The sequence below is a fragment of the Aethalodelphis obliquidens genome, unplaced genomic scaffold, assembly GCF_003676395.1.
Source record: "Aethalodelphis obliquidens isolate GAN/ISIS:26980383/991018 unplaced genomic scaffold, ASM367639v1 scaffold1, whole genome shotgun sequence".
Taxonomy (NCBI): Eukaryota; Metazoa; Chordata; class Mammalia; order Artiodactyla; family Delphinidae; genus Aethalodelphis; species Aethalodelphis obliquidens.
In genome coordinates, this window is record NW_020837945.1 from 70972980 (window position 1) to 70988224 (window position 15245).

Consider the following 15245-nt stretch of genomic DNA (forward strand, 5'->3'; position numbering starts at 1 on the left):
TCAAAATGGATTAGAGACCTAAATGTAAGACTGGACACTATAAAACTCTTAGAGGAAAACAGGAAGAACACTGACATAAATCACAGCAAGATCTTTTCAGATCCACCTCCTAGAGTAAAGGAAATAAAAATAAACAAATGGGACCTTATGAAACTTAAAAGCTTTTGCAAAGCAAAGGAAACAGCAAACAAGATGAAAAGACAACCCTCAGAATGGGAGAAAATATCTGCAAACAAATCAATGGACAAAGGATTACTCTCCAAAATATATAAACAGGTCAAGCAGCTCAATAATAAAAAAACAAACAACCCAATCCAAAAATGGGCAGAAGACCTAAATAGACATTTCTCCAAAGAAGACATACACATGGCCAAGAAGCTCAACATCACTAATCATTAGAGAAATGCAAATCAAAACTACAATGAGGTATCACCTTACACCAGTCAGAATGGGTACCATCAGAAAATCTACAAACAAGAAATGCTGAAGAGGGTGTGGAGAAAAGGGAACCCTCTTGCACTGTTGGTGGGAATGTAAATTAGTACAGCCACTATGGAGAACAGTACAGAGGTTCCTTAAAAAACTAAAATTAGAATTACCATATGACCCAGCAATCCCACTACTGGGCATATACCCAGAGAAAAACATAATTCAAAAAGACACATGCACCCCAGTGTTCATTGCAGCACTATTTACAATAGCCAGGTTATGCAAGCAACCTAAGTGTCCATCAACAGATGAATGAATAAAGAAGATATGGTACATATATACAATGGAATATTACTCAGCCATAAAAAGGAATGGAATTGGGTCATTTGTTGAGATGTGGATGGATCTACAGACTGTTTTACAGAGTGAAGTAAGTCAGAAAGAGAAAACAAATATCGTATATCAATGCGTATATATGGAACCTCGAAAAATGGTACAGATGAACCAGTTTGCAGGGCAGAAATAGAGACACAGATGTAGAGAACAAACGTATGGACACCAAGGGGGGAAAGTGGCAGGGGGTGGGGTGGTGGGATGAATTAGGAGATTGGGATTGACATATATACACTAATATGTATAAAATAGATAACTAATAAGAACCTGCTGTATAAATAAATAAATAAAATTAAATTAAAAAAAAAAACTAACAAAAACTTCACTAAGAAAGGAAACTATAAACCAACATCATTCATAAACATAGATGCAAAAGTCCTTAATCTATGAGCAAATTGAATTCGTAAGTGTATTAAAAGGATAATACATAATAACCAAGTAGCGTCTATTCCAAAAATGCAAGATTGATTTACTATTGGAAAATCCAATGTGATATACCATATCACACTACATATTATATAATTCCATTGATATAAGCTTAGTTCTAGAATAGGCAAAACTAATTTGATATGAAATCTAAATCTAATACCAAAAGGAAAAAGGAACAATAGTAGCCTTGGGTGGATGGGAGAGACTGACTGGCACAGGACAGGAAGGAACTTTCTGGAGACTTGAAAATGTTCTATATTGTGATAGAGTTGTGGGTTTTACATGAATATACATGATTGCATTTGCTACATTTCAGTATATATAAACATTACAAAAAAATTTTTTTAAGTAACAATAACAGTGGGAAGATGGGGAATGGGTAGAAGTATATAAAACAGAATTAAGAGAATACTGGTAAGTGCTGAAGCTGGGTGAAGGGTCATGGGAGTTCATTATACTATTCTGTTTGGGGGTTTGCTTTAATTTACATAATAAAAACAAAACAAAACGTAGAGTTTTTAGTTGAGAAGAAGATATATGAGTCAAAATGTTTCGTAGTTCCTCACCATTACCAATAAAAAGTTACTGTAATTTCCTGTTGCAATTAACAGAGGTACAGTCACTAGTAGTACAATGAATAGTACTTGCTTATACTTTGTGTCCAAGCTAAAGCAAAGAGATTGGTTAGGAGGACTTGTTACTACATACTCTATGAATAACTAGTAAAATTTATTAGGAATATGAACTCTCAAGAACTTAATAGCTTGCTTTGAATATCTGAAGCACTACCACTATTTAGTTTGTTCAATCAAGAGCCATAAATAAAAACAGTGGATGGAAGTTTCAGGAACAGTTATCAGCTCTATATTGTTATCATATCTGGCCGTGTCATGCGGCATGCGGGATCTTAGTTCCCCGCCAGGGACTGAACCCGTGCCCCCTGCAGTGGAAGCTCGGAGTCTTAACCACTGGACCAGCAGGAACGTCTGTATTTTCAGCTCTATAGAAAGAACAATGATCTCTCCAAAAAGCAAAGGGGCTGCCTTTGGAGATAACTTCCCTATTTGTGGAAATGTTCAAATATTAGTAGGAGATTTGTACACTGGCAACAATCACAAGAAGAAAACAGCTATTAAGGTTCCTTCTAGTACAGAGATTTTGCAGTTCTCTGAACTATTTTCTCTTCTTTTGATCTAAATTCAAAGAGAGAAGTGCAGGGCTTTGTGGGAATGTCTTTTAAAAAGAATTCACTAGGTGGGTGGGGGGAACTGAGGAGATGCTTAAGGGTACAAACTTGCAACTAGTAGATAAGTCCCAGATATCTAACGTACAACACAGTGATTATAGACAACAATACTGTATTATAAACTTACAAGTTGCTAAGAGACTAAATAAAATAAAATAAAATAATTCAGCCAGAATGCAGTGTCATGATAAAAGCTGTAATACAGCCACAAACCCCAAACTTAGTATTCTGGCATATATGGTTATGAATAGCATGCATAAAAATTTTTGGAAATTATCACAAAAATGAATGGTCTTAGATTTCTGGGCTGACCTGAAAATTTCTAGATTAATCTTTCTTGTTAAAGTAATAAGACAAATTATAAAATCAATCACAACATGCAGCCCTGACCCAGGTACTGTGTCTTCTTTCCTCAAAGAATACTGATTATTGTGGGCCCTTCTCTGATTTAAGTACTGTGGAGAAATTAAAGTATAAGACACAAACCTTATCCCAAGGAAAATTACAATTTAACTACAAAGGTACAAACCATCACCACACAGCGATACTTGGTTAAGTGCCAGAAGAGAGTACAGATAAGACGTACTGTGAAATGGAAAGAACATTCTACTGGGGGTGGTTTCAGCAGGCTGCCTTGAGGTTAAGGAACTCAGAATGAAAGAATTTAGACAGAAATAAAAATGTAATGGGAGGGAGGCAGGCACTTCCAGGACAGGAGAACAGGGTAAAGCAAGCAATGTGATGAAGTAACTTGAAAATCAACCTGAATTTTGTCTCCAGAGAATCCCCAGTATCCTCTCAATGCCTTTGTCTAGCTCTCCTATCAATTTCTTCTCAAACCTTTAGATCAGTGGTTCCCAAAGTGAGGTCCTTGGACAAGCAGCATCATCAACTATCTGGGAACTTCAACTGCAAATTCTGAGGCCCCATCCCAGATCTAATGAGTCAGAAGTGGGCAGAGGGAGGGAATGGAGCGGCAATCTGTGTTTGAACAAGTCTTTCAGGTGATTCTGACGGCCCGTTCAAGTTTGAAAACGATTGCTCTAGGACTACCTGATAAGCACAACCCTCCGCGCAGGACCTGATGACGTTCTGAGCGCCTAACTGAGCCACTTTGCTGGGTGCAGGAAGGGAGTTGATACCAGGTCCCAGCCCTCTAAGAGTTCAGTCTCTGGCCCAATCTCGCTTTCTCCTCCAGTACCGCTTGTTCCAATCACCATCCTCTATGCCATCGCCTCCCGTATTACTTTACCCTCACAGGGCCCCTCTGTCGCCCTACCTCAGACTCAGAGGGGACGTGGTGCCGGCAGGGAGAAGAATTGCCCAAGGAGACAGGAATAGATGTAGCGCTTGCCCAGAGCCCGCCCAACAGGAGTAAAACGCCTCGGACCCATAAAGAACCGCTCCAGTGCCACCGGCTCGGGCCCCGGCCTGAAGCTGAGGAGCCCGCTCTTCCACCCGTCTCGGCCGCCATCTTCAGGCCGAGCGTCGTTACCATGGAGTACGTGACGCCTCCGCGCCCAGCGCCAGCCCCGCCCCTCGCCTCTCGAGGCAGGTGGAGGGACTTGGCGGTGGAAAGGTGCTTTTTGATTGGCTAGCGTCACCCATAAGAAGTTCACCGCGGAAGACGCTGAGTTGCATCACGTCCATCGCGTCTCATTCGCGCGAAACCAGCCAATAAAAGCCACTTGGCGGCCCACGTGAGCTGAGCTGTGGGAAGACTAGTGGGTGCTGTTGGTAATGGGATGTTGATACGTCGGTGTCCTTACTGAGGCAGTTTTTCACTTTTTAATTCAGTTATTCACCGAAAAGATATGCACTTACTAGGTGCCAGGTGCTTAGACACATGCAAAATCTTTTATGGTTAGCTCTCTGTATAAAAGGTAAGTGGAATGTAATTTTCATTTCTACTTATCCTGAGTCACCAATTCTAGACCTACTTTTTAAAAAAATTTTAGTTGATTTACAATATCGTGTTAGACCCACTTAATGAAAGTCATTTTCTGTAAAATCAAATGTGTTCTTTACTATTCAAGCCCATCCCTTAACTTCTATGAATGTAAGAATTGCAACTGCATTAACCCCGGAGACTAGGTAGATCTTTGCCATTAAGGCAACTACCTTAAAAATTGAGCCGTGAGGAACTATAAGAAATTGTTAAGTTGGGACAAATCTTGTGGCCCACAAAACAAAGAATTAAAACCAGGGACTCAAAGCACCGAGCTGTAACAGTCATTTCAGGAACTGAATATTGTAAATTACTATGCTAGGAACTGTAGTAGAAAAAAAAAAAGGACAGAAAATCCCCAGGAATTTACAATTCATTGGTGAAGACAATGTACTTTAAAGAAAAAATGGTTGGGGCATTTTACCAGTAGACTCATTAGATGTGTCTATCATCCCACAACTAGTGGAAGCTGGGATTTCAAACAAAATATATCACTTTATAACGTACTCTCTACACAAAACCACAAAGAAATTGCGGATTGTGAGTACAGAATGATACCGGTCATCTCAGTTTCCTAGCGGTAAAGGCAGTGTCATGCTGGTGGAGGGGCAGTTTCAATAGTCTAAAGGACAAGCTGCTAGCCGTTTTAAGTTCATTTCTGTGAAACATTCAACTCCTCCAATGTAGCTTTGGCTTGAGGACTGCCTTTGCACTGACCAAACCTCGCTATGGGTTCAGAAAAGCGTAATACAGGCTCTCACTCCCCGCCCCCAACCGTCTCCTAGTCCCCCAACTTTGTAAATGCACTGTTACCCGCTCAGCAACCAAAGCTAGGAAGTTAGTTTTGAAGACTCCTCTCTACAATCAATTGGTTTTAACATTCGGTTAATGTTTAGTCTGCTCTATTAAAGTACTCAAATATCTCAGTTAAGACTGCAAAGCCTACCTGGTTTTCCCTTCCTTCAGTTTATGCTGGGTTGCCACAGGGATCTTTCTAAAATATGAATCTTGTCACCTGTCACTCAAGCTCTCCAGTGACACTCTAATACAAGAATATTGTTAGAACTTCCCTGGCAGTACAGTGGTTAAGACTCAGTGTTTCCAATGCAGGGGGGAAGGGTTCCATCCCTGGTCGGGGAACTAAGATCTCCGACATGTCATGGGCAGTGTAGCCAAAAAAATAAAAATAAAGACTAGGGCTTCCCTGGTGGCGCAGTGGTTGAGAATCTGCCTGCCGATGCAGGGGATGCGGGTTCGTGCCCCGGTCCGGGAAGATCCCACATGCCGCGGAGCGGCTGGGCCCGTGAGCCATGGCCGCTGAGCCTGTGCATCCGGAGCCTGTGCTCCGCAACGGGAGAGGCCACAACAGTGAGAGGCCCACGTACTGCTAAAAAGAAAAAAAGACTATTGTCTAAAATCCTGGCACCTGGTAGTTTTCTAGACTTACCTTCCAATTACTTCCAATTGGTTTCAGTCACACTACATAACCCAGTTAAATTGTTCAAGTGCCTTCTGGTTTCGCAATGTTTGTGCCATTTCCCTTTTCTGAAGTACCACCCCCAAGCATCTCTTCCTCTATTCGAAGATTCCCAAGAGTACAGCTATTTAACTGGCACAACAAAGTAGTTAACCTTTAGTTTATGTTGGCTGTTTTTTTTTAAATTATGTTTTGGCTCCGTTGGGTCTTTGTTGCTGCTCACAGTCTTTCTCTAGTTGCAGTGTGCGGTCTTCTCATTGTGGTGGCTTCTCTTGTTGCGGAGCATGAGCTCTAGGCGCACGGGCTTCAGCAGTTGTGGCACACGGGCTTAGTTGCTCCGCAGCATATGGGATCTTCCCGATCCAGGGCTTGAACCCATGTCCCCTGCACAGGTAGTCTTAACCACTGTGCAACCAGAGAAGCACCACCACCCCCCTTATTTTTTAATATGTCTTTTGGTTGTGTCGGGTCTTAATGCAGGCTCTTCCTTGTGGTGCACAGGCTTCTCTCTAGTTGTGGCACGCGAGCTTACTTGCCCCGCGGCATGTGTGATCTTAGTTCCGCAACCAGGGATCAAACCTGCATCCCCTGCATTGGTAGGTGTATTCCTTACCACTGGACCATCAGGGAAGTCCCCTAACCAAATTTCAAGTTGTGGGGCCATGAAATGAACTGCTTAGATCCCACGAAGAGAGCATAATTGACCAATGACTCCAAGCTGCTTCTCCTTACCATCCACCTCGTTTGTCTTGAGGCCATGGCTCCTGAGGGTTGCTGCCAGACGAATAAGACTGGCAGTACAAACACAAGCCCCTTTTCGGTGACTTCCAACAGCAATTTTGGCTTCAGGGCCACCATTAAACTAAGCAAACCGTAGAACTGCTGCACGCCTTCATGCTAATAATTTTTTAGAATCTGCTTCTTAGAGAAAACAAATACAATTAAAATCTGTTAAAAGGGGTGCTGTTTGGTAAACTCCCAGTTTTCTGTTGGTATTTTCAGTGGAATGTCAAGATCTGTTGGTTAATAAAAGGAGTACCTGCTACTGCATCAAACACCTAAATCCACCATACTCGAACTGATGCCTTGGTTCAAACTTGTATTCAGCACATTGAGATTTAAAAATATTCTGCAGCCCTGCTTAGTTGCCTTTGTATCATGCCAAAACGTCTCAATCCTGCACTTTACTATTAAAACATGGAGTAAAGGACAGCAACCCTGTCCAGGCAATCCTGACCACCCCCCACCAAGATTTTTTAAGGTATGTGGCAATTTAGGGACACTTTCAACTGAGACATTATTTCCAGTCAAGTGTTATATACTGGATGCTTTGTCCAGTCACAAATCCCAAGGATATCTCATCTAAATGAGCTGCCAAATACCATCAATATAATGCTCATTCAAATTTCTCCCAACTACCATTTTTAAGCCCCAAGTTTCCCAACCAATCTATATTAAGCAAGTGCATGCTACTACAAGGTACTTTAGGAAGTTAAGATATTTTCAGTTTCTTTCAATTTAATGAGGGAGGCAGTTACCAGTACCATAGCTGAAATAAGGGGAAAAGTTATAGATCCATTTGATGTGGAAATCTGGAAAAATTTCATGGTGTATATCAATACTGGCTAAAAACTGACTTCTATCCTTCCTGCGGGTATCTCCACTTGTCCAAAAACTTTTCATAGGCTAGGTTCCAGCACTCCATCACTGTAAACCTTCCAAGATACTCCTTTCCACCGTCCCCAAATAAAGCTTACTTGTAACCTTCCCCCCAACATTTAAGGTCTTATATTCAGATACATCCTATCCTCATCAAAACCCTCCTGTTGTCTAAATCTCTGTAATTGCCATATTCTCTGGGCTCCCGTATACTCTGAAAATGCCCGATAACCACCACCATTTAAGCACTTCGCAACTGAATTCAGGGCAAAGAATTTTTCAGGCCGTGTTAACAAAAATACAAGGGAACAAATCCACACTTTTATTTATTTACTTTTCAGTAAGTTTAAATCCTTGAAGGGTACAGCATCTGGTGTGGGGGGAAAGAACATAATGTCATTAAGTGCATGTTATATACAAACAGTTATTGAATACCACATGAATAAATCTCCCATTGTCCCATTACCCATCTCTGAAAGGCACCCAATGACTTATAGCCTACTGGGAAGGGAACTAAATTTTTAGAGCCTTCAGTTTCTAGGTGAACATTCTTTAACTAAGAACCAGTACTGGGAACCTGAGAGTCCATTTAATTTTGCTTCCTCTAATGATAGTAAAAACCTCCTCTGATGAGAAATCTCAACTGCTCAGCAGGGTTCAAAAGTACCCTGTGACCCCAAGGATGTAGCCATGTCTATTAAAAATAGATCCTAGGGCTTCCCTGGTGGCGCAGTGGTTGAGAGTCCGCCTGCCGATGCAGGGGACACGGGTTCGTGCCCCAGTCCGGGAAGATCCTGCATACCGCGGAGCGGCGAGGCCCGTGAGCCATGGCCGCTGAGTCTGCGCGTCCGGAGCCTGTGCTCCGCAAAGGGAGAGGCCACAACAGTGAGAGGCCCGCGTACCGCAAAATAAAATAAAATAAAATAAAATAAAAATGGATCCTAACTGAAAAAAACAGGAGCTATCCTGTTAAAAATATCACAGAATCTGTAGTTGAAGTCCTGGGACATGAGCATTGGTTTTCCTCTATAAAATAAAACTAATACCTATTTGAACAAGACTGTCATGATGAAGAGATCGGAAATATTAATTATGCCAGGAAAAGGTATGCTGAATTTTTATTTTCTAGCAATTACTTCAGAGCCCAATAAATATATTTGCCATAAAATTGTTCATTTAAATAGGTGACCCTCGAACAACACAAGTTTGAATTGTGCGGGTCCACTTATATACAGATTTTTTTTCAGTAAATGCATACTGCACAATCCGCAGTTGACTGAATCCACAGATGAAGAGGCCAACTGTAAAGTTGTACGTGGATTTCTCACAGTGCCCCTAACCTCTGCGTTGTTCAAGGGTCAACTGTGCTATTCCCCACCACCCCCAGGCAGCTTTAGCAATTACCTGAAATCTAGGCATAATCCATTTGAACCCTTTGCCTTCACTTTTCTTATAATGCCAAGAAAATGTTCCATAATACACTTACACAGTAGCCCCTAATTTTACAGCATGATCTATTGGTGACATTTTATAATCACAATAGTCCTTAGTAGTCAAAGCCAAACACCGTGAGCTTAGTTTGATTCAAAAGGTGCCACATTGCTAATAATGTACTTACCACACGGATTCTGTGTCCAATGGCCTTAGCAGGAAGGTTGCTTCGGAATTTGGCACGAACCATGCCACTGTTTCCATGAGCACGAGTTATCTTTCCCCAGATTACTCTGGTTTTGTTAGGTTTTCCACCAGGAGTTACTGTATTGCTGATTTTAAAAGAAGATTAAAAAAGGCATGAGAACCCAGACAACCAGTATAGTGTGGTACAAAATCAAGGTGACTTATAGACCAGTTGCCCTCAACCCTAGCTTAAACGGTAATAGCTGTAAAATGCGGAGGGGGCAGGGAAGGGGGGGACAAGAAATGTGAGGACATTTTGAGTGTAGGGAGAGAGGAACTTGTTTGTAATTTTAAATAGCCAGGGAAGGCCTTACTAAGAAGGTAACACCAGAAAAAAGACTCGAAGGTAAGGGAACAGCTTGTGTTAAAAACGGAGGTTGTGTCCCTGGCTTGTGGAAAGGCAAACAATGCCAAGAGATGAATCCTAGCTGGGTTAAGAGAGGACAGAGGGAGCCCTGAATGCATAGGGTCTTAGAAGCTCCTTAATGACTTTAGCTTTTACTAAATGAGATGGGGAAGAGTTGGAATTTGAGCAATGTACAGATGATTTGACTTATAATTTTAAAGGATTGGGAAATCCCTGGTGGTCCAGTGATTAAGACTCCACGCTTTCACTGCCAAGGGCCCGGGTTCAATCCCTGGTCAGGGAACTAAGGATCCTGCAAACCACGAGTGGGAAAAAAATTAAAAAATTTAAAGGATCACTCTGGTTGCAGGAGGAAAGGGGGATGGGGGAGATGAAAACATGTTCCCAAAGATCTTTTTAAAACCAATTTAAATACACAATAGTCCACCCATTGCTTCCACCCCCGCCCCTACCTCTATCCCAAAGATTTTAATTGATCTGGAATGGGTTTAAGAACCAATGCTCTAGAGATAACATCTTTAAACATCTATAAAAATTGTAACTTCAAGAGATCAACAAAATGAATTAAGCGATATGAAAAATGCTCTATAAAACCTTAAGATCATAATACAAGGACCTGATGCCATCCTTAAAACAATAGCTGTAATTTTTCTAAGTGCAGAAGACACCTATATCCAACACTAACCATGAATTTCCTTGAACTCCCAAAGTAGAAACCACAACAGTACCATTTACTTAACTAACTTCAAATGAGACCAATCAAGTGAAAATTCAAAAAGCACAATACTATCAACTTACTTCTTTGCTTTGTACACGTAAGCACATCTCTTGCCTAGATAGAATTCAGTTTCATCTCGAGCATATACACCTTCAATTTTCAGGAGAGCTGTGTGCTCCCTCTGGTTCCGTAGACCCCGCTTATAGCCAGCAAAAATGGCCTTGGACCACAGCCTAAGACAAAATATACTGTTAATCATAAGCTGTTAAAAGATCTCACTTAACTTCAACAAACCACAGGTATGATTTGGCTTGTAATGACAACCACCTAGAAGTTACCTATATAGCAAACATCTAAATTTTTTCCCCACCAGTTTTAAACTCACATGTAGGCTCACGCCTAATAAACAAACTACAAGTACAAAGCAATGATATTTAAAACGCATACCTTCCAGACATATTTGTCGTTTTAGAAGTCCTGTTCCCAGCAGGCCTTAAAACAAAAATAAATCAGTTTAAAATCTTGCAACGCTCGTTTCCCACCTAGTCTCCTCTGGAATAGCGCCCCAAACTCAGAGAATACCTGATAACTAAGCAAATTCCAAAAGGAAGACAAAACCTAAAGTAGCAAGACAGTACACTACAGGAAGTAACTCCTAGAAACCCCAAAAGAAAGCCTTAATAAACTTCACGCCACGATCATGGGAAAAAAAAGATCAAGGAGCCAGAGAAGCACGCAGAGAACAAGACTTTTAAAGACTGAATGGGAAAGAAAAGCTAAGGAAAGACATAGTAAACAGGCAAAGCCAGGTTTGAGGTGGGAGTAAATGAACAAAGAACCCTGCCTAAAAGTGCCACTGCTGCCAGACAAAATGCATCTATTTTATATTTTATTCCGCTAGGAACCGCAAGCAACTCCAGTTACCGGAGCACCCATTCTCGGAGGTCAGGGGACCAGCACCATCAGTCCCGTATCTCCTCCATCCTGTCCTCCCTGTTGCTGGAATCCATACAAATCATTAGCTGGTAGAGCCTCGGAGCCGCACCAGCATCTCATGAGAGGCATATAGCCGAGCCGACCCCACTTATTTGCCCCCAAAGTTCAGCCGCGGAAACGCCACACACCTCCACAGCATCCAAGATGGCTGAAAAAGAAACAGAAGGCCCCGCCGCGTGGCCTCGTGGGTAAACACCTCTCCGCCCCCCCCCATTTAGGTATCTCCCGCCACCGCCAAAAAAATAAGCTTCAGAAATCGTCTTCTGACTGAAATAAGCCACGTTCAAGAGCACTCGTACAATTATTTCCCTAAGTCCTTTTATCTTTGTAAACTGCAACATGTACTATATACTTTGGAACAGAGGGAGGCAAAATGGTAGCCAGCTAAAGGAGAAGAACAGGTCCTCCAAAGCTCTGCGTTGCCATAGAAACACCTTAGCTTGGTTCCGGCGGCGTCGGGTGCTGTAGCGGGAAAAGTGAAGCCCGACTGGAGGACTACCCCCGCCTCGAATACCCCAGATTTGATTCGCCAACAAGTGGGTATCTTTCCTTCTTACCACATAGCAGTAGGGCGAACGGAAACTCTCGGATCCTAGCCAGGAAGAGAAAGACTGCGAACACAAAGGCAGGAGAAGAGAGCGCTTCCTTCTCTTTATCTTTTGTCCCCCACCACCCCCATACTCCTTTCCTCCTTCTACTCCTTTATCTCTTTCCAGAAATGACTTAAGTTCTTACCGCCAGTCTTCATTTTGACTCCGAGGGTGAACAGCACTGTCCTGAAAAGGCTTTGTTGCCTTTTAAGGAGAAGTCATTCAGCTGCCAAACTCTGGCGGCGCGCAGCACCGTGGTCACGTGCCATAGGTCTTCAGTAAATATTCGTAGACTAGAATGGGATAGCTTAGTGGACGTGAGAGATTTACATTTCCTAACTATTGCACATTTATGTGTTGCCCTATGGATTCATTCCTTTTGTCAGCACTTTGTTGAATGACTGACTACCATGTACGAAATTTTGTTCTTGGCTCGGAGGAGGCTGCAGTAAACAGAACAACAGAAAGCTCTGCCCTCATGGAGCTTACATCCTAGTAGGCGGAGCAAGACAATGAGCGAGTAAAATATATGGCACATTAGAAGGTAATGTGAGAAAAAATTTTCTCTCTGGAGATTGGCTCCAGATGGGGCAAATGGCAGATACCTAGAAATATGCCACTGATTTAAGCTAGTACCTGATGGACCAGTGGTGAAGAGGTAAGGGGAAGAGTCGTTCAACTTGAAAGAATAGCATATGCAAAGACCCTGAGTTGGAAGGGAGCATGATTCCATAGGAGAAAGAAGCCCATTGAAGCTGGAGCCATGAGAGCAATAAAAGTGCAGTGCCAGATGGATCTGGAGAGGAAGAGGAGCCCAGATCATGCAGGCCCTATGGTCCAAGTTAAGAATTTTACTTTTTTTCGCAAGTTAGTGAGAAACCATTGAAGGGTTCTAAGGAAAGACATGATGAAATTTTCAACTTTAAAAGATGAGTTCTTCATTTCAAAAAGATCACTTTTAATTTGGAAGCTGTGGGGCTTCCCTGGTGGCGCAGTGGTTAAGATCGGCCTGCCAATGCAGGGGACACGGGTTTGAGCCCTGGTCTGGGAAGATCCCACATGCCACAGAGCAACTAAGCCCGTGCGCCGCAACTAGTGAGCCTGCACACCACAACAACTGAAGCCCGTGCACCTAGCGCCCATGCTCTGCAACAAGAGAAGCCACTGCAATGAGAAGCCCACACACTGCAATGAAAACTAGGCCCTGCTCTCTGCAACTAGAGAAAGACCCAATGCAGCCAAAAATAATTAATTAATTTTAAAAAATTTGGAAGCTGTTAGAGTAGTTCAGGCAAGAAACAACAGCTATATTCAGCATGGTGTTGGGGGAGATGGAAATTGAAGGTAAAATCCACAGGACCTCATGGTAGTTTGAATTGGGGGAATGCTGATGTCAGGATGGCAGCAGAAATGACTCCTGAGTTTCTAGTATTGAGGAATGAGAAGCCATAACAGAACGAAAGCACTGGATTCTACATAAGCATAGTCCCATCTTACCTATGTGAGGCACACTTACCTATGCCCCAGGCCTAAAAAATGGAAAAATAAAGAAACAACACCACAGCAAAAAACCAAAATCTTAACACCGTGCTATTTCCTCCTAAGACTGTCCTTGAACCAGAAAATTTGGCTAGTTTGGAGTATCTTTTTTTCAGTTTACATAAAGATTCTTTAATTTTTGCATATGTTTGTTGCGTGAGACATACTTGTAACCGCCCTCCTCAGGATCACTTTACTGTGGACAAAATCACACTGGAAACTTACCATTCATTATTCATTCAGTATAGAGCAAGAATCTCCATAGGGTGTTCTCATTGTAAAGCTTATTTAAGCAGAAAGGACTTTGGTTTACTGAGGAAGGGTAACATCTTAACAGCAGTGTTAAACTGATTTTCAGGATAAATACAGTTTTTCTAAGTGCGATATCAGTTGTTTTTCTAAGTCTGGGTGCAATAAATTCTGTTAATCTGGCAGATCAGGGAAATGGAGCCATCAAATTAAATATTTTAGTAATCAGAATAACAGAAAAGTAAATTTGTTATATAAAGATTACCAATTAATACTCAGAATATAATTAAAAAACATACAAAAGCCATGCTGGACACTAATTTACCTTAAGAAACTCGAAGATTATATTTATCTGCCAATAATTAAGCTGACTACTTAATACACCTGTGCCACATGGTGGCAGTGGTTCTTCCATCTCCAGGACTGCTAAGCTAAGCCAAAAGGGGGGATAAGCCACAGCACTTGTAATTCTTTTTCTCTTAATGGAAGAGTATAGAAATAACTTAAATGTCATTCAACATTCCCTTAAACTAATCTCAATGTTTTCTTCCCACTTTAGGTGACTGCATTTTTGTGAGATTATAAATGTACCAAGGAGGTTAACAAAACTAACTCAAGAAGAATGGAAGAGTATGTTCCAAATTCCAATTTATTATATATTCATATGTATATATATAAAAAATATATATATATATGAAATGCCTTATGTTAAATTTCCGTGTATTGTTTACCTATGGCTGTGTAACAAATTACCCCAAAACTTAGTGATTTAAAATATAAACATTTATTATTTCACACAATTTCTGTGGGTCAGGAATTTAGGCGTAGCTTGGTTGGATGGTTTAAGAATTTGGGAGCAGCTTAACTGTATGGTTCTGTCTGGGGATTTCTCATAAGTCAAAGTTGGCCAATCATCTGAAGAGTTGACTGGGGCTAGAGGATCCACTTCCAAGATGGCTCATTTACAGAGCTGGCAAGTTGATGCTGGCTGTTGGCAAGAGGCCTTAGTTCCTCACCCTCATGAACCTTTTCACAGGGCTCCTTAAGTGTCCTTGTGACAAGGCATCTGGATCCCCACAGAGTGAGAGATATGAGAGAATAATGGAGAAGCTTTAATGTCTCAAATTCACCTAGCCTTGGAAACCACAATATTCTTTTGGTTACATAGGTTAGTCCTATTCAATGTGGGGAAGACTACCAAAGGGCAAGAGTACAAGAAGGTGAGAATCATATGGTCCATCTTGGAGAATGGCTACTACGTTCTATTTTTCACTAACCATGAGACAGTTTTGGTTGGCATCTAAAGATGTTGCTAGAAAAAAGTTTATTTTAGCCCAAGTTCAAATTGGTTAAGCATAGCCGAATAGCCCAGGCTACATATCTTTATTAACCAGTAAGTTGCTTTTCTTTGGAAGGTCAGAATGTTACTGGGAGGTATTTAGCAGAATCATCTGCAAACTACTTTTGTTCATTATCTTGGTTATATTATATGACAAAATGGACTTTGTAGGAGCCAATCTACATGCTG

The 15245-nt window shown here is 41.6% G+C and overlaps 3 protein-coding genes across 8 annotated transcripts in view; 1 reads left to right on the forward strand and 2 right to left on the reverse strand.

Moving 5' to 3' along the window:
- Window positions 1–4021, reverse strand: part of LMLN (leishmanolysin like peptidase) — a 74876-nt gene extending 70855 nt beyond the window's left edge. For 3 of the 4 annotated variants that reach the window (XM_027107176.1, XM_027107170.1, XM_027107155.1), the window contains exon 1: window positions 3777–4021. In XM_027107176.1, the coding sequence (XP_026962977.1) occupies window positions 3777–3995 (219 nt within the window). In that variant the 5' untranslated portion in view covers window positions 3996–4021. The remainder of the gene's footprint in view (window positions 1–3776) is intronic. The other variant, XM_027107162.1, reaches the window with a different exon arrangement.
- Window positions 4022–7870: 3849 nt separating this feature from the next.
- Window positions 7871–11491, reverse strand: RPL35A (ribosomal protein L35a). Of its 2 annotated transcripts, none has more exons than XM_027107219.1 (5): window positions 11468–11491; window positions 10791–10835; window positions 10424–10576; window positions 9200–9344; window positions 7871–7951 (listed from the first exon to the last, which is right to left on the reverse strand). In XM_027107219.1, exons 1-5 carry the CDS (start codon window positions 11476–11478, stop codon window positions 7928–7930), a joined length of 378 nt encoding a protein of 125 aa, XP_026963020.1. In that variant the 5' UTR covers window positions 11479–11491; the 3' UTR covers window positions 7871–7927. The 2 variants fall into 2 exon arrangements, with proteins under 2 accessions (XP_026963020.1, XP_026963031.1); XM_027107230.1 differs by lacking the exon at window positions 11468–11491 and adding an exon at window positions 11268–11424.
- Window positions 11492–11596: 105 nt separating this feature from the next.
- The window catches only part of DRC9 (dynein regulatory complex subunit 9), a 42162-nt gene continuing 38513 nt past the window's right edge, over window positions 11597–15245 (forward strand). Inside the window, exons 1-2 of one of the 2 annotated variants that reach the window (XM_027107192.1) lie at window positions 11597–11875; window positions 14277–14347. In XM_027107192.1, coding sequence (XP_026962993.1) covers window positions 14340–14347 — 8 coding nt within the window. In that variant the 5' untranslated portion in view covers window positions 11597–11875; window positions 14277–14339. The remainder of the gene's footprint in view (window positions 11876–14276; window positions 14348–15245) is intronic. The other variant, XM_027107199.1, reaches the window with a different exon arrangement.

What these genes read in the sequence shown, in the direction of transcription:
- RPL35A (XM_027107219.1), bottom strand. An exon ending in TACGTGTACAAAGCAAAGAA is followed by an intron (nt 9,345 to 10,423) that starts GTAAGTTGATAG and finishes TTTTAAAATCAG; the next exon opens with CAATACAGTAACTCCTGGTG. An exon ending in TTGGACACAGAATCCGTGTG is followed by an intron (nt 7,952 to 9,199) that starts GTAAGTACATTA and finishes CCCCCACACCAG; the next exon opens with ATGCTGTACCCTTCAAGGAT.